At 37.1% G+C, this 20,377-nt stretch overlaps 1 protein-coding gene across 2 annotated transcripts in view; it reads left to right on the top strand.

The window, feature by feature from the left end:
• The first annotated feature begins 1,967 nt into the window (after positions 1-1,967).
• Positions 1,968-20,377, top strand: part of MFN1 (mitofusin 1) — a 32,018-nt gene continuing 13,608 nt past the window's right edge. Inside the window, exons 1-9 of one of the 2 annotated variants that reach the window (XM_041731540.1) lie at positions 1,968-2,102; positions 3,595-3,713; positions 4,689-4,824; positions 6,352-6,514; positions 8,725-8,849; positions 10,211-10,319; positions 11,910-12,017; positions 14,351-14,504; positions 14,621-14,688. In XM_041731540.1, the coding sequence (XP_041587474.1) occupies positions 3,602-3,713; positions 4,689-4,824; positions 6,352-6,514; positions 8,725-8,849; positions 10,211-10,319; positions 11,910-12,017; positions 14,351-14,504; positions 14,621-14,688 (975 nt within the window). In that variant the 5' untranslated portion in view covers positions 1,968-2,102; positions 3,595-3,601. Of the gene's footprint in view, positions 2,103-2,176; positions 2,428-3,594; positions 3,714-4,688; positions 4,825-6,351; positions 6,515-8,724; positions 8,850-10,210; positions 10,320-11,909; positions 12,018-14,350; positions 14,505-14,620; positions 14,689-20,377 lie in introns of those variants that run through there. The other variant, XM_041731541.1, reaches the window with a different exon arrangement.

Genomic DNA, 20,377 nt, shown 5'->3' with positions numbered 1-20,377 from the left:
CAGAGATGGAGACAAACCATAAGAGACTCTTAGTCATAGGAAACAAACTGAGGGTCACTGGAGAGAAGGCAGGTAGGAGAATGGGGTACCTGAGTGATGAACATTAAGGAGAGCATGTGATGTAATGAGCACTGGTTATTATGTAAGACTAATGAATCACTGATCTCTACCTCTGGAACCAATAATACATTACCTGTTAATTAATAGAATTTAAATTTAAAAATTTTAAAGATTTTTTTCTTATTTATTTGAGACAGAGAGATCAAGAGGGGTGGGGAGGGGCAGAGGGAGGAGAAACTGACTCCCCTCAGAGCAAGGGGAGATTCTAGGAACTTAAGATCATGACCTGAGTCAAAGGCAGATACTTAACTGAGTCACCCAGGTGCCCCAGCAAATCTTTATTGCAAAATAAATTTTGATAGAAGTACAATATAAGGATTCTTAGAATGATTAGCATACTGTTTATGTGTATGTGTTTATGTTGTGGAGAGAGGGCGGTGAAACAAGATAAGGGATTAAAAAGCATGTAACACTGAAGTCAAATGATTCCAATTTATTTTGCAATTATGCCTAGGGCTTTAGTAGATTACTAATACTAAAAGGCATTTTTCAAATGAAATGGCTCTATTTCCAGCCAATGGACTGGGCTGTTTAATAAACATTGTGTGGAATCTTGATAGGGTCCAGTATCCACAGGGCAACCAAAGTGACCTTTTAAAATGTCAATCAAACCAGTTCCCAAATTTAAAACAGCTTGCCATTGCACTTACAATAAAATTCAAACTTCTGATCTTGGCTTATATGACTCTACACCTACCTACCTCTCTAATCTTCCCACATTTTCTCTCCCTCCCTGCATCCCAAATACGCTGGCCTTTTTCTTTTTCATCCACCATACCACTCTCCTTCCTATAGGCCTTTAGACTTCCGGTTCCCTCTGTTTTGGGCATTCTTCCTCCACACAGTCCAAGGATTGGCTTCCTGGGAAAAATCAAAGAAATATCTCCCCAGAAAAGATCACCCTATGTGGCTCAGTTCTCATTTTTCTTCAGATAGTCTATCCCCATTGTCATTTTTTCCTTTTTAGAATACAAAGCACATGCGAAACGATCTCACTTATTTCGTTTTCTTGATATTCATCGATTCTAATAGAAAGAACATCAGTATTTCTTTAATGTAGCTCTAACTGTATACCCAGCAGTGTTATAAGCACTTCACACGCCATTGACCCCTTTAATTTTCACAACAACCTATAACGTAGGTATCGTTAGAATGCCAGTTTTATAGATGAAGGGCCTGAGGGTCAGAAAGATGAAGTGACTTCTCTTGCAAAACTGTATCTCACTTATGAGCTCTGGAATGAAATCTCCAGACTCTCTATTAATTAAGCCACGTACAGAACAGCAGCAGCAGCGGCTCTTCAAGGATGCTAGAGATGCACGTTCTCAGGCCTCATCTCCGACCCAAAGAATCAGAATGTGCAGGTTAGCAAGATTCTCAGGTCCTAGAAGCATAAAGTTCGAAGAACACTCAACAATGTATCATTTTCCTAATTCTCGCTCTAAAGTAATTCAAGGAGCGCACACGCGCGCACACAGGGCTGTACTCCAATCCCAGGAAGCCAATCGCACAACAGAAGATAGTGGAGCGGCCAAAAGGTTCTCCTTTAATGGGGATCGTGGGCCAAACAAAAATCGCTTTTGTCTGGCAGCCCTAACCCCACCTCGTCCCACTACACCCCACCTCCTTTTAAGATCTCTCTCACTAAAGTGGGAGCTAACTATGCCTAAACTAGGCAAACGTCTGGAGACTGATGGGCGAAGAGACGGGAGGCAGACGAAAGCGAGGGACGCAACCCCATCCCGGTAGCTTTCCCGAGAGTCAACCTGCCTCCTGCCCTTAAGAAAAATGGAGGTCGGCGTAGACGCACTTCCGGCCACGGAGCCAAACAAGCTCGGGGCGGAGAAGAAACCGGAAGTGACCGCCCCCTTGGCGCTCCTCCCACCTCCTCCTCGCTTCCCTGCGTCTCCCGGGAGGATGAGGAGGCCTGAAGGCTGAGGCTGGCCTGCGGTTGCCGGGTGACGGGTCGGAGCCGGGACAGTGTGAGTGCTCGCTGCGTCGGCCGCGGGCCGGTTCGCTTCGCTCGGGGTGACCTTCGTGCGGGCGGGGGCGGGGGCGGGGGCCGGGGGGCAGTCGTGCGCAGGAGTTCTGTGACGAGGCGCCGCCGCGGGGCTCCGGGAAAGGAGCTAGCGAGCGGGTGTGCGAGCCCGGCCGGCGGCGGGGTCGAGCCCGCGGAGCCCGCGAGGCCGGAGCCCCGAGGCTGAGGAGCCTGTGCGGCGGGGCTGGCGCAGCCGGGGCGGCGGTGGGTCCGGTCCCTGGCTCTGCGGGCGGGGCTCCGGCGCCGGGCGGCGGAGGCCTGTCCCCAAGGTGGGTCGGTGCTCACACTCGGTCCAGCCGGGCCCTTGCCCTCACCCTGCTCTTCCCACCCGGCTCGTTCACCGAGTCCTTTCCTGACCCTCCGAAAGGCTCGGCCTTTTTTAGTGACCGCTCCGCTCCATTCCACATGCGTACGCACCGGGTGTAGACTGGCGTGTAATCGGGTTTTTTTTTATTTTTTTTTGGGGGGGGGGTGTCTTTTTCATGAGAAGTTGCCAGAAAATAATTTTTTTCCCCTAAACTTAACATTCTTTAAAGTTCTTGGCACTTTGGCTGGAAACGTTCATTCTCGCCTCAAGCCTTGTCTGCTTATTTGTTCGGATGAGAACTACTTTCCTTTTTAAACGTCGGTATTAACATGATGATCCTGGAACTTTATTTCCTCAGTCTCTGCATGCACCTCCACCCACTAGAGCTCCAGGTTGAGAAACTTCTTGTTGGCGAACTTGCTTCTGCTCGCTGACCCAGTTCTTAAGCGTCCTGTGCTGTCGCAGTTTGCCACGATGAGTTTCATCTTCACCAAAGGAAGATAAAGTAGAAATTGCAAACAGGATTTTGTCCAATAGAGTTGACTTATTTTAATGGAGTATCACCGGAAAAGTTGTCTTTAATTGCCCGTCTAAAACACTTCTCAAAAAACCATTATCTGAAAGTATGTTGGCCGTTTAAGTTTATTTCACTGGGGAGTTAATTTGGCAGGAAGCTGTCATTAATTTGCATGTCTTTATCATACAGTCTAACTTGTGCTTTTCTTTTTTCTTTTTAACTTTTTTTTTTTTTTAATTTCAAGGGCAGGGAGAGGAAGAATCTTTTTTTTTTTTTTTTTTAAGATTTTATTTATTTATTCATGGGAGACACAGAGACACAGGCAGAAGAAGCAGGCTCCATGCAGGGAGCCCGACGTGGGACTCCACCCTGGGTCTCCAGGATCCGCCCTGGGCGGAAGGCTGCGCTAAACCGCTGAGCCACCTGGGCTGCCCCCAAGAGGAAGAATCTTAAGCAGATTTCCCCCTGAGCATGGAGCCTGACTCTGGGCTGGATTTCAGGACCCTGAAATCAGAACCTGAGTGGGAACCAAGAGTCAGATGCCCAACCACCTGTGCCACCACCCAGGCATCCCTAATTCGTGCTTTTCTAACTTTAATTTTCTTCCCCCAGTAACATAATGGCAGAATCTGCTTCTCCACTGAAGCACTTTGTGCTGGCTAAGAGGGCAATTACTGCAATCTTTGACCAGTTACTGGAGTTTGTTACTGAAGGATCCCATTTTGTTGAAGGTTAGTTTCTCCAAGTCTTAAAAATAATAAGGTTGAAAATATATGCAGGGGCTTTATCCTTTCACCCGTAGTTACTGAACTTATGCGTTCAGTGTAACGTGTTCAGTATATAAGGCATTGCACTGTATTCTAGGAGAGATGCCCTAACAAAACCCATTTCTGCCTTCCGAAGGAGGAAGACTAAATGGTATTAATAACCTAAGACATAAATGGTTGTATGAAGGATAGCACTAAGCACTTCGTTAATTATGCATGTAATCCTTATATCCATGCTGGGACAGATTTTAATTGCAGTTATTTTAAAGGTGAAACCAAGGCACAGAAAATTTAAGCATCATGCTCGTGATCAGTAAATGCCTGGACTAAAAAATCAGGCAGCCCACATTTAAGCCATTATACATTATCTCCTCCCCGAGTCAGCAAGCAGTCAGCTTAGATCGCAGACCTATCTTATCTTCTCAAATGAGGCTGGAATGTGGTGGGGAAAGGGCAGAAGGGAGTATAACTGCTCAGACTGTGTTGTTGAGGAATATCTTACTGGGGAAATACTACTTTGGAGGCAACTTGAAATCTTTTCTGGTTCTTAAGATCACAGGACTATTAATGGTACAGTGAAAAGGGAGGGATTCCGTAAACTTCTAAAGTGACAGTGGGGAAACATTTGGTAGGTTAGTAGAGTCAAACATTTTTTCTTGTCCTTCCTAACCGTACCTCACCAGATTTTTAGCTTGAGGATAGCCCCTGTAATTTTTAAATAATTTTGAAATTTTGGGGGCGGGATTCTTACGACCCCCTTATGGAACAAGGCATTCACCTTTTACCAAATATTCAGATAACTATGGCATTTTTACTTTTCAAATGGCCATGTGAATATAGAGCAAAGCCAAAATACATGCATATTCTTAGATATTCTGTTGTATAATCAATTTAATACTCATTTTTATCACTTTTTCTGACACCATTTTAATTTTGTAGCAACATACAGGAATCCAGAACTTGATCAAATAGCTACTGAAGATGATTTGATAGAAATACAGGGTTATAAAAACAAGCTTTCCATCATTGGTGAGGTGCTGTCTCGGAGACATATGAAAGTGGCATTTTTTGGCAGGTAATCCTTTTTTATTTCTCTTAAGGGTAGTTTCCAGTAATCAGCTTTCCTGTCATATCCCCCAAGTTTTGTTTCTGATATTTCAGCAAGTGATGGTCCTCCCCCTCTGCCCCACAAGAGTTTCTCCCTTTCTTAAATGCTAAAGCTATTAGCATGAAAAGCATTTGTTCATTTTAGCTCTAGGTATAAAATGAAGGTTTCTAAAGGTCATCCATATTTATACTTTTGAAAGATGCTCATCTCTAAGAATTGGCTTCTTAGCCAGTTCTTTTTTTTTTTATAATTTTTTAAAAATTTTTATTTATTTATGATAGTCACACACACAGAGAGAGAGGCAGAGACACAGGCAGAGGGAGGAGAAGGCTCCATGCACTGGGAGCCCAATGTGGGATTCGATCCCGGGTCTCCAGGATCGCGCCCTGGGCCAAAGGCAGGCACCAAACCGCTGCGCCACCCAGGGATCCCTTCTTAGCCAGTTCTAAGACTTGAAATATAGATAAATGATATGCAAAAGGATTCTCAGCCCTGTGATTTCTAGAGGGAGAATAGGAAGTGCCATTTGTTAACGTAACTGTCTGGAGTGGTAGAGTGATCTCTGCTACAGCTCATATATTCATTTAAGAATCAATTGTTAACTTCCTGTGTACTGTACACTCTGGTGGGCCCTAGGGATGCAAAGACAGATGACTAGGTCCATGCCTGTTTGCTCAAATATCACGTGCTGTGTATCAACGGAAGCATTTACTTACTAAACTAACGTTATAGGCCTTTTAAGCCCTTCTTATGGGGTTTTTTTTAGCACTTGCAATTTACTATACTTAGAATTTCCTTTATCTTGTTTTATCTATCTATGGTTCTTTTACACTCTTCAGATCTCATTCTAAATGTTAACAATATCATTAACCTTCCCTGACTGCTTTGTCTAAAGTATTCTTTCTCAGTTACTTTATTCTAAAGTGCCCTGTTTATACCCTTAATTTTTTCCACAAAGCTGGGTGTCCGTAGGGGTTTTTTTGGTCTACTTCTCCTGCTTGACCTTACAGGGCCTTACAGAGTCTAGTATGAGGTAGGTCCATAAATAGGCCCTAATAAGATTAGGGTAGAGTGGGAATGAGAAGGAAGAGGGCTCCTGGTGAGATGATGACTCAGTTGTCCTATTTGATAAGGAGAAATAGGTAATTGCTTTGAATGTGAAAAAGATGGAATTCAGATTTAAGGACATGAGGACAGTAGACCACATCTCATCGTGGGAAAAATCTGCAGCTGTGATTTCAAATTGCCACAAGTAGCAAGAAAGATAAAAAAGGCAAGAATAGCTTTATGGGAAGGTAGGATTTGTTTTCCTCTATTTTTCAGAAATGTGCACATTCCTGATATTTGTGTAAACCAAGTTGGCAACTTTTGTAAAAAGTACAATCTGATGAAATGTAAACAAAGTTTGAATTCTAAGAGAGTTGTCCTTAGACCCAGTGAAAGAACAAGGTTTTTACTGTTTTGTCTTTATGATTTTATATATTCATTCTTTAGGACAAGCAGTGGGAAGAGCTCTGTTATCAATGCAATGTTGTGGGATAAAGTCCTTCCTAGTGGGATTGGCCATACAACCAATTGCTTCCTGAGTGTTGAAGGAACTGATGGAGATAAAGCCTATCTTATGACAGAAGGATCAGATGAAAAAAAGAGTGTGAAGGTATAATCTTTGTTAGCCTCATAATGTTCTTGAAATAATGTCCTTGTTCCTTTTAAGAAAGAATTCTGTTAGATGTTTGTATTGCTAGAAGTAGAAGAACCATTAATGTTTCTATTTGTAGCTTTAAAGCCATCACTAATATTTTGAATACTCTAAAATTTTTTTGCTTCAGAGCTAAATTATTAGGATATACTTTAAAGCATACCTTCTTAGAAGAATAAAACTTGTCCTTAGAGTTAAAAGTTTATTACATTTATTTATTTTTTTTAAAGATTTTTTTTATTCATAGAGATACACAGAGAGAGAGGCAGAGACACAGGCAGAGGGAGAAGCGGGGTCCATGCAGGGAGCCCAACGTGGAACTCGATCCCAGGTCTCCAGGATCACTCCCTGGGCTGCAGGCGGCGCTAAACCGCTGTGCCACTGGGGCTGCCCAGTTTATTACATTTAAAAAATAATGTCCCCAGTGAAAATAACATTGAAGTGTTATTAAACATTGAGTGTTTAATCTCAAATCTAATTTCATTTTTTGAAAGAAAACTTCGCTTAAAAAATTGGGCCCTGGAATGTTTTTGACTTACATCTGTGCCTTTAGAAACTATTTTATTTTTGGAATATTTAGTGAGGACGTTTCATGAATAAATAGTTTTATCAGATAAAGGCCAATGACAATTCCCTACCTTTCAAAAATTTCTTTTTTCCTTTCAAAAATTTCTTAAGTTTAGTGCCACTAGGTTCCTTTAGCCAAAAGAGGGAAAAAAGGTGTTTCTCAATATCTTCACTTTCTCTTGTCTTTTTTCCCCCACTTTCTCTTAAAATCTCTCCCACAAATGGAAAAATTCGGTGTTTAAATATCCATGCCATTTTAGTTTTCACAAAACAGTAGAATCCACGAGTCTAATTCTTGTTCTCTGAGTTTGCTGTTTGATTTAGCTCAGGTAACTCAATCTTGTTTACCTCAAGTAGTGGTCTGCTTTAAGGTACGGACTTTGAGTCTCGTGCTACACTAGTTTACTTAGTAAAAGAACTGCAACATTAACAGCTAATATTTCATTGTACGCTTTCTAAGTACCAGGCAGTATTCTAAGTGCCTGCAGTAACTCAAACCTCACCACAACTCTGTCAGATAGGTGCTTTTATTACCTTAATGTTATAGACCAGACATCAAGATTTTAGTACAAATTTATAATTCTATCAAAAAGTTTATGAAAGCAAGCAAAAATAAAATCTAGCTAACAGTGTCACTATGGAGATTCACTTCAACCTTAATCAGGACTATCATGCTCATTTGAAAATGGATGTTGCCCTTTAAAAATTGATACCTCTACAGTTCATTTGTATGTGTACTGGTGTCCTTTCCTTGAATATTATTTTTATATTAAGCACTTTGTATTTATTGTATATTTAACACATATGTGAAGGTATTAAAGTAATATGTTAATAAATTAGCATATGTCAGAAATTATCTGGAGAAGTAGAAATATTTTAGTGAATTCAAATGGAAAGAGAAGGCATAGTCCTTGATGTCTGACAGGCTTATGTGAGTAAATACCTACTGAGAACAATCTTATTAAAAGAATACGCATTGAGCTTTTCTTGTATTGTTTTCATCTTATTAGTCTGGTTTTTTTTTTTTTTTTTTTTAGTCTGGTATTTTTAAACCTATCTTAATAAGTGTTTCTTCTGTTTTCACCCCTTTCTAAGCGGTAGATTTTAGAAGGGACAGAAAATACAAATGGGCAAAAAGAAACTCCAAATTCACATGCTTCCTAAAACTAGGGGAAACCCTTGTGGTATAGAGTTAAATGTATGTTTCTCTGTATTTTGTAAACAAAATGGCTTCACATGTGCAATTTGATTACCTTCTTTCTCCTAATATAAATTTGTTCTCATACATACAATATCAATTTCAGGTGTTACTTTGGATTCCATTGCCAGAGTTTATTTGTTGGGCATTTAGAATGTTACCAGCTCTGATTATTTTTGCAGAATGGATGAGTAAACTGTTTTAAGGTCTCCCCCCACACACACACTTGGTTTCTAAAACTCAGCTTTTCAAGATTGCTGAGATGGTTTTATTTCAAATTATTTAAAGTTCTGTTTTTTTGTACATGTTTTGCAAAAATAAATGTATTAAATCATAGGGTTTTTAATTTTTTACTGAGTTTTAAAACAAGCAGAGTTTGTTTTTTCTTTCCCTTCCACTTTAGACAGTCAATCAGCTGGCCCATGCCCTTCATATGGACAAAGACTTGAAAGCTGGCTGCCTTGTACATGTATTTTGGCCAAAGGCAAAATGTGCCCTCTTGAGAGATGACCTGGTTTTAGTAGACAGGTAAAATTACATATGAATTGTGTTTTCGCCTCGTAAAGGTTTATTTGATAGAATAATACTGCGTGCTTTAGCATATAATACGTAACAGTTGCTGCTTTGTTCTCATTTGCTAGATTAAGGAACAAAAAAGTGTAGGTTTTTGTTTTTTACTCATTACATAAAGTACCAGTTTCTTAGTCTAATTATATTAGAACTTTTTTTTCCCCCTCTAGATTGACTGTAGTTTAGATAAATAGGTGTGCCTTGGAGATTGTCTAATTCTAGATAACTAGATAGGTAACACTGATTAGGTAAATTTTTTTAACTAGTGATAAATTTTTTTTTTTTTAAGATTTTATTTGATAGTGCACAAATGCACAGGGAGAGGGAGAAAATCTCAAGCCAACTTGGCATTGAATATGGAGTCTGATGGAGGGTTTAAGATCACAATCTGAGCTGAGTCCAACTGAGTCCAACGCTTAATTGACTGAGCCTCCCAGGCTCCCTACTAATAAATTTATGTTTGAGACCAAATTTCCCAAAGTTACTTTACTGGGCAATTTACATAGCCTTTCATTGTTCAAGAATTAATTGGATATTTATTATTACATGTTTTTTTACTACATCAGTGCTATAAGTAAAATGATAATGCTAAGCAATGTCCTTAATTAAAAAAGGTAGTTAAATGATTTTTCAAAATTTTGGTATGCTCTTTTGTTTTCTTCAGTTAAAATTTCGGTGTTTTGTGGAAACCATTTTGGTTTTGGTGATGGGCTTTTAATTTTGCTTTATTTCGTGGCCAGACTATGTCCTTGACCCTTGCCTCTCATCTTGCCACATTATCACAGGGTACATTAAGCCAGTGTGTAGACAGCTGCAATATAATTTTATAGTAAGATGGTATATTAAACCTAGGTCTTAGCATAGGGTGTTTTATTATTTATGCTCATGAGTACTTAAATATTTTGAGTTGTACTGGACATAGCTGCTTGCACTTTTGATTTTGGTTATATAATATTTTTCAACCTTCCAAAGCATAAAGATTTAAAAGATCAAAATATTGACCATTTCCTTATCAAACATCACAAGATTATTTGTTTTTTAGTAAATTTTTTTAGCATTTGTTTTCAAATGGATAAGCTCTGGGAGTTCTTTGTCAGCAGAATAAATATAGAAGTATGTAAAACAGACTCAGCTTGGCACAAGTACTCTCTTATAGGTGAGAAAATAAATCTCCTAGGCTTTGTGCTGAAAACCAGTAGAAATCCTGTCCTTTAGACTTCAGTTCATAAAAGTTATACATTTTTTCTACAATGAAATTTTTAAAAAACTATTATAAAATACATTTTTTAAAAAATATAATTTTATCTTATTTCCATTAGTCCAGGTACAGATGTCACTACAGAGCTGGATAGCTGGATTGATAAGTTTTGCTTAGATGCTGATGTCTTCGTTTTGGTTGCAAACTCTGAATCAACACTAATGAACACGGTAGGATTTAATCATATTGTTATGTTTGGTAGGAAATGAGATAGTGTCTGTTAATTGTGAAAAGTGAGGAAAATCCAAATCATGGATTAGAAAGAACCTCTAATATCAGGGGTGAACAAAGGAGTTTGTGTTTCAGTCGGACCAGAAGAGCTGATTCTGGTGTCTTAAGTATAATTGGGAATCTAGGGTTTGATGGCTGTAGCTTCTAGTGAATCTTTAACTTCAGGGTGTGATACGTGGTTGTTGACATTGATTGTGGTTATTTGCCAGTTTCAGAAGGAATGGGCACCAGAATTGTTAGGATGATGATTTAAGTCTTTTGAATAAAGTTTAACACTTCCCCCCTCCTACCCTTCCCCTAACCCTCACACCTGGCAGACAAAGCTTTTCATACTTCTAGTTTTGTCAACCTTTCCCAGCTTTACTTTTGTACATTCTAGGTTCCACCTTACTTGTGTGCATTCTAAGCTGCTGTCAAACTTAATAGATTAGATTATATGTGTCTAGAGCCAGACTCATCCTAAATAAACTCCAGAATTTATAGATCTCCAATATCCAAAACTATGGTATGATTTTTTTAAATTGTTATTCCTCATAAACATATAAATGGCTAAACACCATTATCACCTAGGTTATAGCAAGAGCTCTGTTTTGTCACTGTGTACAGTTTTTGTACAGTCAGATCTATATCACATGGACCAGGCTGCTGCAACAACACAGTTGTTTATGTCAGATTATACAAGAAGCATAAATATTTAAAATCTTAAGAAAAAAAAATCTTTGTTAGAATAATGCCCATTATTTTGATATTGATAAACAAGCTTTGATGTACATTCTGATTTCTGTGTCTTTGTTGATGCTATTCTTTGCCCACAATTCTTCCCTCCCTTCCAACTTCTCGTCTTTAAGAAGGCCATTACCAGTACTTTTAAGCATATCTTTATCACCACTTCTTTCTTTCTTTCTTTCTTTCTTTCTTTCTTTCTTTCTTTCTTTCTTTCTTTCTTTCTTTCTTTCTTTCTTTCTTTCTTTCTTTCTTTCTTTCTTCTTTCTTTCTTTCTTCTTTCTTTCTTTCTCTCTTAATCACCACTTCTTTCTTTATGGAGCTTTTCCTAATTCCAAATAGATACAGTGTCTCTTTCCTTTGAATAAGCACAGCATGTATCTATAGCATTTAGGTCACATAGCTCTCTCTGTTACTATGATATATATATGTCTTACATTGTTATTAATTTACTTAGTCTAATCTTAAAAAAGATTTGAAGTAGCTTTTTGAAAATATGGACTACTGTCATATCCAGCAGTATCTATTGTGTTCTGCCAAAAGTAGAGACATAAATATTTGTTAAACTGAATTTCAGAAAAAACTCATGGCAGGAGCAGGAAAATCTTCAGTTTTGCCTTCTTGTAATTTAATTTTCACATCTTTGAGAAGCCAAATGTTCAGAGTGCTTTGGGATTCTTTATCAATGGGGATTAATCACTATTGTCTAAATGGTTCAGACTTTTAGGTTAGATCTTCAATTATAAATGTAAATATAAAATAGCTGTTAAAAGTGAACATACTCTTGGGTATTTGATGTTTTTTAGGAAAAGCAGTTTTTTCACAAGGTAAATGAACGACTTTCCAAGCCTAATATTTTCATTTTGAATAATCGTTGGGATGCCTCTGCATCAGAGCCAGAATATATGGAAGACGTAAGTTACTATTTTTTTTCTTTTAAGTTGTGAAAGAGTCATGTACATTGTTATCTGAGAAAACAGTGTATCTTATGGAACATCACAAGTAGCTGTTCTTTTACTTTAGAAAAGACTAATTAAAACCTGAAGTGGGGGATCCCTGGGTGGCGCAGCGGTTTAGCGCCTGCCTTTGGCCCAGGGCGCGATCCTGGAGACCCGGGATCGAATCCCACATCGGGCTCCCGGTGCATGGAGCCTGCTTCTCTTTCTGCCTATGTCTCTGCCTCTCTCTCTCTCTCTCTCTCTCTCTCTCTCTCTGTGTGACTATCATAAAAAACAAAAAAACAAAAAACAAAAAAACCTGAAGTGGATATGTGATAGAGACTAGAATATTAAGCTGCTTCGGAAAATGGTTACAGATGTGCTATCTAATCATTTTATTTATTTAATTATTTTAGATCTTGAAACTGTTTTACTTTTTTATTGAAGTATAACATAACAGGAAGTGTGCAAATCATAAGTGTGAGTTTTACAAACCGAACGAACCTCTGTTAAGATCCAGTCAAGAAGCAGAACATTCCCAGCTCCCCCTTCCAGTCTCTGTCCTCCCTCACGGGGATGAGCGCTTACCATGACTTCTAACACCCTTGATTAATTTTTTGGTTGTTCAACTTTATGTAATGGAATCCTGTAGTATCTACTTTTATGTCAGGTTTCTTTTGCTCAACGTTACATTTGTGATATGCATCCATACTCTTGTGCATTGTTGAAGTGCGTTGTCATTACTGTGTAGTATTTTAGCTTATATGAATAAGTATATTTCAGTTATTCATTCTGCCAGTGTTGGGCATTTGGGTAGACTTCCTATATTTAGCTGTTATTCAGGTGCTGCTGTACATATTCTTACATATGTTTCTTTGGTGCACATAAGTATATATTTCTGTTGGGTGTAGTGTATATCAGTGGTTTTCAACATGAGGGATTGGGCAGATTTGATCCCCAGGGAGTATTTGGCCATGTCTGAAGACACTTTTGGTCATCACAACTCTAAGAGTATGCCGCTGGCATCTGTTGGGTAGAGGCTAGGGGTGCTATTAAAAGTCCCATAACAACAACAACAAAAAAAAATAAATAAAAAAAAAAAAATAAAAGTCCCATAACACAGAACATCCCTCCCAACCAAAGATTTATCTGACTCAAAATGTCAGTACTGCAAAGATCAGTAATCTGTGAGTATATATCTAGCAGTAGAATTGCTGGATTATAGGTAAAGAATATGTTGTTTTAGTAAACACAGCCAAAGAGTTTCTAAAGTGCTTGTACCAGTTTATACTCCCAAGCAGATTGAGATTTTCCTCTTTCAAATTGAAGTCTCATTTAATCATCAGAATTAGGAAATATCATCCACAGATTGTTTTATTTTCCATTCCTGCTTAGCTTAAATTTTTTTTTTTAAGATTTTTATTTATTCATGAGAGACACACACAAGCAGAGGGAGAAGCAGGCTCCCTGCAGTAAGCCTGATGCGGGACTTGATCCTAGGTCCCCGGGATAACGCCCTGAACTGAAGGCACTCAGTGACTGAGCCACTAAGGCGTCCCCAGCTTAATTTTTTATCAAGTCTTAAGATAAAGATCTCACCGCAGCCACAATGCTAAAGTCTAGTACTAAACCCTAACTAGTTTCTAATGCTTAGTCCTAATTTTCTTTTTAATTTTAATTTTTTTTTAAAGTTTTATTTAATCTCTATACCCACGTGGGGCTTGGACTCACAACCCTGAGATTAAGAGTCACATACCCCCCTGAGCCAGCCAGGCTCCCCTCTTTTTTTTTTTTAATTATTTTTTTTAGGCCTCCTCTTAGTCCTAACATTAACGCCAAAGTGCTGATCTTAAACCTAAAGTTGCAACTCTAATCCCTAATCAGGATTAATCCCTAATCACGGCATGATTCTGGGGTCCCGAGATTGAGTCTCACATCAGGTTTCCTGCATGGAGCCTGCTTCTCCCTCTGCCTATGTCTTTGCCTCTCTCTGTGTGTGTCTCATGAATGAATGAATGAATGAATGAATGAATAAATAAATAAATAAATAATTTGGAAAATAAGCATAAGGAAATAAAAATGCCACCCAATCTGTGATTGTTGCTTGCATGCTACCTTTTTGGTCAAATAGTCATGTAAGTCAGTATCCTGTCAACAAGTATCAGACTTCATTTATCAGAATTTTTGGACTTAAGTATATGGAAACTACTACTTACGATATCACTATAAATGGAGTTTAGTATAAGTCTGTAGCTATCAGTTATGATTGTTTAATTACTAGAATTATTTCAGTACACTGTTTTCTCTAGGTACGCAGACAGCACATGGAAAGATGTCTACATTTCTTGGTGGAGGAACTTAAAGTTGTGGATCTGTTAGAGGCACAGAATCGTATTTTCTTTGTTTCAGCAAAGGAAGTTCTTAGTGCTAGAAAGCAGAAAGCACAGGGGATGCCAGAAGGTGGTATGTATTATTATCGATTGGATTGTCTTTTGAAATACAAGTACAACTGTAGAAATAATGTGCTAGAAATCTTATCTTGTATTCTAGGTTTTAAACTCTTGACCTAAATATTACAGGTGGGGCACTTGCCGAAGGATTCCAGGCAAGATTACAGGAGTTTCAGAATTTTGAACAAATCTTTGAGGTAGGAATTTTGTGAATGCATTGAGTAATATAAAACCCTAGCATTGGTTGGAGAATGATGATAATCTGTTTCCATTATTTCTCTTTTGTCAAATAACCTTTGCTTGCTGTTATTTAGTGTAGTTACTGCCACAGCAAGTGAAACAAGTTTGAAGAAAGGAAGTCCCTGCAAAATGGATGATCTGTAAGAATTGAGAATTAAAGATTGTAATTTCTTATTTTTTCTTACGTAGTTGTATTTAAATGAGAAACTATTTTCTAATATTGCATGTGTTGTGCAATGAGTGGAATTCTCTTCAGTAATTTGAGGTAAGATTAAATAAATGTAATTGCTATTAGAATGGGTAATAAATTGCTTCTCTGCCTTTTGGCTAAGATCAAGTGTAGATTTGGGTAATAGAGCAAAGTGAAGATGATTGTCTTTTTCTTTTGTACCATACTATTTATAGATATGGAATGTAGTTAATGTCATTTGACAGAAGTTTATTACATTTTAAACTGTATTGTCACCTGTTTATTCTCTACATTTTATGTCAAATATCCTAAACAAATGAATACAAAAATAATTAGGATATAGGGTATCCTGTGCTTTAAGAATCCGGTAGGTACTGTTAGGGCACGTAAATAGCTCATGTATTTGCAGCATTGGGAAGGAAGCATACTTCCTTATATTTTGGTGTAGGTATTTCATTCAGAGACATTAAAACTCATCCTATGTTTGACTGAAGAGTTCTTTATATGTTAATTTACAAACTCTTATTTAGCCCAGTTTAACCTAGCTCTGCTTATATTGCATATTCCCTCTTCACCCATGAATGAACACGAAGACTTCAGAAATGAAAACATTTCTTTCTGTAATTATTCTTCCTTAGAAGTCAGAATAGCTTTAGTAATAAGGACATAAATGTTGAATGTACTTGGCAGAATTTTTTAAATTAAACATTTGCTCACTATCCTCTATCTTTAATTTGGAGAGTTGGAGATAGACTAGTAAGTAGGTGATGACAAAGTATTTAAAGAAGGAAAGCCCATTGGAGGCTATCTTGGTAAGATCTCTCTAAAGTCAGAGGCCCCTGGGATATTAGCATATGCTGTCCCAAGCTAAACCATAGATTACGTGAAGTGCCAGTCAGACTATTGTTTATATTCTTTCCCTTTCCCTTTTGCCTATACAAAGAGATGCAGTGCCCTTCTCACTCTTTATCAATTATTTCATCCATGGAGAAAATATTGGGAGAAGATCTATTGTTCTGTCTCCCTTTGTCTTATTTATTGACCTTTTCTTTCTTTCCTTCTTCTATGTGTGTGTTTAGATATTTGTCATTGATTTCTCCTACCAAATCATACTGTTCTGTTACACATTTATAACCTGTTTCATATTGGTTCCTGCTACCCAGACAGAATATCTCCTTGAAGAAGTGGGAATGAGAAGAAATAGAAGCTGTGCTGTAGAGCACTGGCTCCTAAACCTTGGCTGATCATGAGAATCACATGAGGTGCTTTAGAGAACTGCAGACTCCTGAATTATCCCAGAGACTGATCCAATGAGGCTAGATTGAACCTAGCAATCGTATATACGTGTATATATTACAAAGCTCCCCATGTGATTGCACTAATCAGATCTACGAATTACTGTTTTTAATGTTTTTAGAAGAAACTTGGCAGTTTTTTATTGTAATAGTTCTTTGGGAGTCTAAAAATTATGTATGGAAAAAACTGTGCAAGAGCTTTTACATAAAGTTATGGAGAATGTCAGACTTTATAGAGTTTGAAATTTTGAATTAAAAGTATGATAGATTTAGTAAGAGAATCAGCTAGAAATTATTTGAACTTACCTAAAGATGTAATCAGGCAAAAAAAAAAAAAAGCCTTGTCTTGGTTGCCAAAGCATTTTTTGATGATTACATTGACAACTCTATTCAGCTTTTTTCCAGAGCTGAAATTTGTTACTTCTTAAATCAATTTCGATAATTTATGACTTCCTGTATTTTTGTTGGATAAAACTGTTCATTTTTATTTTATGTATTTTTTTTTAAAGATTTTCATTTATTTATTCATCAGACACACACACACAGAGAGGCAGAGACATAGGCAGAAGGAAAAGCAGGCTCCATGCAGGGAGCCCAATGTGGGACTCAATCCCGGGACTCTAGGATCATATCCTGAGCCAAAGGCACATGCTTACCTCCTAAGCCACCCAGGCATCCCCAAACTGTTCATTTTTTAAAGTTCTATATTCTTTTTCACTTCTGTATAACATACACTCTTATATATATATATACACATATAATTTCTGTCCTTATTTGGATTTGCCAGTGATTTAACTGCTCTGCTTTATCCTCCAAAGATGTAGCTCTAGCCCTTGGTTAATTTTTCCATTCATAAATAGCATTTTTTAGTTTTTATTCATTAAAATCTATGTTAATCTTTAAACATAGTTTCTTCTGCTTTTTGTATTCCTTTTTTTTTTTTTTTTTAATTTTTATTTATTTATGATAGTCATAGAGAGAGAGACAGAGGCAGAGACATAGGCAGAGGGAGAAGCAGGCTCCATGCACCGGGAGCCCGACGAGAGACTTGATCCCGGGTCTCCAGGATCGGGCCCTGGGTCAAAGGCAGGCGCCAAACCGCTGCGCCACCCAGGGATCCCTCCCTTTTTTTTTTTTTTTTAAGTGGAATTGTGTTTTGCTTTTTGTTCCTTTGGAAAAAAATTAGGGCTGTGAATTTGTGATGTAACTTTGGACATATTCCAGGGTTCCGGTATCCAGTTTGGTTTTTATTGTTTAATAGTTTTTAATTATAGTTGTTGGCATATCCTATTCAATATAGGAGTTGTTAAGAATCAGGTGTTTTGATTCTCTCCATCTAACTTTTGGTTATTTCTTGGTTTCTTTGTATTGTGATCACAGAATGTGTCCTTTATAAACATTTTGTCTTTGTTACTAGAATTCATCTTTTTTTGAGTCTTAGAAAATGATTTTTGTGAAAAGTTGTACCAAGGTTAGCATTTTAGTAGTCTACTTTTTGCCATAGACTTTGAGATTCATTTGGTTCCAAAGGAACAAAACACTGTGAGAACATTTGGAGTACCAAGTTAAATAAGGCTTCAAAATTAAATCTTAAAATCAATCAAGAAAATCAGCGTTAATCCTGTCAATATGTTTCTTAATGTTTTAAACCTGTATTTGAACAAGTGTATAATGTAAAGATAATTTAGAAATCTAAATTTCTTTGCTCAAATATTTGGCCATTAGCTATTCTTAATCGTTTTGGTTATAAGATGAAAAAAGAGGTAAAATAATTCTGCTCTAAAATGTCAGTGAATTTGTTGTAAAGGACATTCTGGGACAACTGGTAAAATTTGAAAATGGATTGTATGTTACATTAATAGTATTGCTCCAGTGAATGCAGTAATTGTTTTTTTGATTGGATAGGAAAATGACCCCATTTCTAGGGACCCACGTTAATATATTTATTAATACAGTTGTGATGGTGGCAAAGAACTGTCAAATTGTTCAGCAGGAAAAAAATATGTATAAAAATATATGTACATTTCTAAATATAGACATACGTGTATGGAGAGGGAGAAGGAAAGGTAAACAAATGGGGAAGTTCTATTGTACATTAATGGGTTTTTTTGCACTTGTCCTGTCAGTTTAAAATCTATCAAAATAATAAGTTAGGAATGATGAATATCATGTTATTGGGTGTTTGAGGTCTGTTAAGAGGATTTGACAAAGCCATTTTATGTCTTAATTACACATAAATACTAGTATCTATAAATCTATAATTAACTACCAGCAGGCTTCTTTAGATATTATTAGTAAGTTAGAAAACTATCTTAACTGAGATGTGATTATTGCTTTGGTTCTACATCCTTAATAAGTTTTAAGATAGTTTATAGGATACTCTGGCAAGATGACATTTAAATTGATTTGGCATAGTACTTTAACCTCCTTGGAAAATTAGAGGTTTTTTTTTTTTTTTCTATTTTTTCCCCAAAGATTTTATTTATTCAAGAAATATTCATGAAAGAGAGAGAGGCAGGCACACAAGCAGAGAGAGAAGCGAGAAGCAGGCTCCATGCAGGGAGCCTGATGTGGGACTCCATCCCAGGACCACGGAATCATGCTCAGGCCAAAGGCAGGCACTTTAACCACTGAGCCACCAGGCGTCTCTTTTCATTTGTTTTTATTTAAGTTCAGTTTGCCAGCATATAACACCCAGTGCTCGTCCCATCAAGTGCCTTCCTCAGTGCCCATCACCCAACCCCCCACTCCTACCTCCCCTTCCACAACCCTTTGTTGTTTCCCAGAGTTAGGAGTCTCATGGTTTGTCTCCCTAAGGAAAATTAGAGTTTCTGATAAAGTAAGTCTGGAAACTGCTGCTCACTATTTTGTTCATAAACCTTAATATTAGTGTAGTAAGGGTTCTGAGAAATAATTCAGTTTTAAAAACCTATATTTAAATTAAAGTTTCCCACGCTTCAGAATTGACTATTTCTTTTATAGGTTGACTTGGTATTTTTTGACCAGTGGGAACATCAGTGTGGGATACTTCTTGACTAGAAGATTGCTTATTTTCTTTATATTTATTCATGATAGTATATTTTTGAATCAAGGAATAACTCCTACATTGCCTAATAACTTGTGAAAATATTTTCTTTCTGGTCTAGCTCTAATACTGTGCTATTATCTACAAATTTTGGGTCTTCATTGCTGATACCTAGATCTGCTTCATCGAGGAACATAGAATTTCTTTTAACCTCTTTTCTTTTAAAAATATTTTTATGCTTTTATTATTGTTTTTATGGAGATTAATCTGTCAGTTTATGAGATAGTTATTTAAAGAAAATCAGAGCTTGCTTTTGGTTGTTAAAAATGAGCAGTTTATACTTTAATATTGTGTAGTTATTGGTGGTTTTTCTGTAGGCAAATACAGAACAGGGAATTACTGTATTTTTCTACAACTGATCTTTTCAGGATTAGTGATGTTGAGTGATGTATAAATAAGTTTAACCATGAAAAAAAGTTAAGCTACGCAATGAAAGAAAATAATGGGCTAAAGTTAAGGATTTATGAACTGTTGACTAAATGAATAACTCTCATAATGTCCTATAGCTAGAGAAGCAAACCTGCTTTATTTTTATACCTTAAAGTACTGCAGAGGACAGCTAAAATGGCAAAAGAAATTTTAAAAGTTTTTTTCTAACTTAACTAAATTGAACAGATAATCATTTTAGAGTTGTGAAGGCTAAGCATAGGTTATATATAAGTAGTGTATTGAATATGTAACATACTAACGATTTCAAGATAATAAATACTATAGTATTAAATGAATACCTTTTAAAGTTTGAAAGCCATTTATTGTGACAAAGAATAGTTACCATAGTTTGGTTACAGTGAAAAGAGGTTCAAGAAGATAAATTCATGGAAATCATGGAGAGTTGGGATACATCCCTAATTTTTAAAAATTCATCACAGGGAATAAATGTGGCTTCCTACAAAACACCTCTTATAGTTATTGCTGCTGTGGCCCAGAGAAGCATTTTTTGATTGTTCAAAGACCAGATAGCCCTTTCTCTGTTTATGAACACTTGTACTTGTTTTTAGATGTCATATTAGTGCAGAATTTAACTTACTACAAAGAGGGAAAGGACAGTTTTAATGTAATAATTCTGTGAACTTTCA

Source organism: Vulpes lagopus, chromosome 17 (genome assembly GCF_018345385.1).
Source record: "Vulpes lagopus strain Blue_001 chromosome 17, ASM1834538v1, whole genome shotgun sequence".
Taxonomy (NCBI): domain Eukaryota; kingdom Metazoa; phylum Chordata; class Mammalia; order Carnivora; family Canidae; genus Vulpes; species Vulpes lagopus.
The sequence above is the reverse complement of the archived record's forward strand: the minus strand, read 5'-3'. Positions and strand labels throughout refer to the sequence as shown.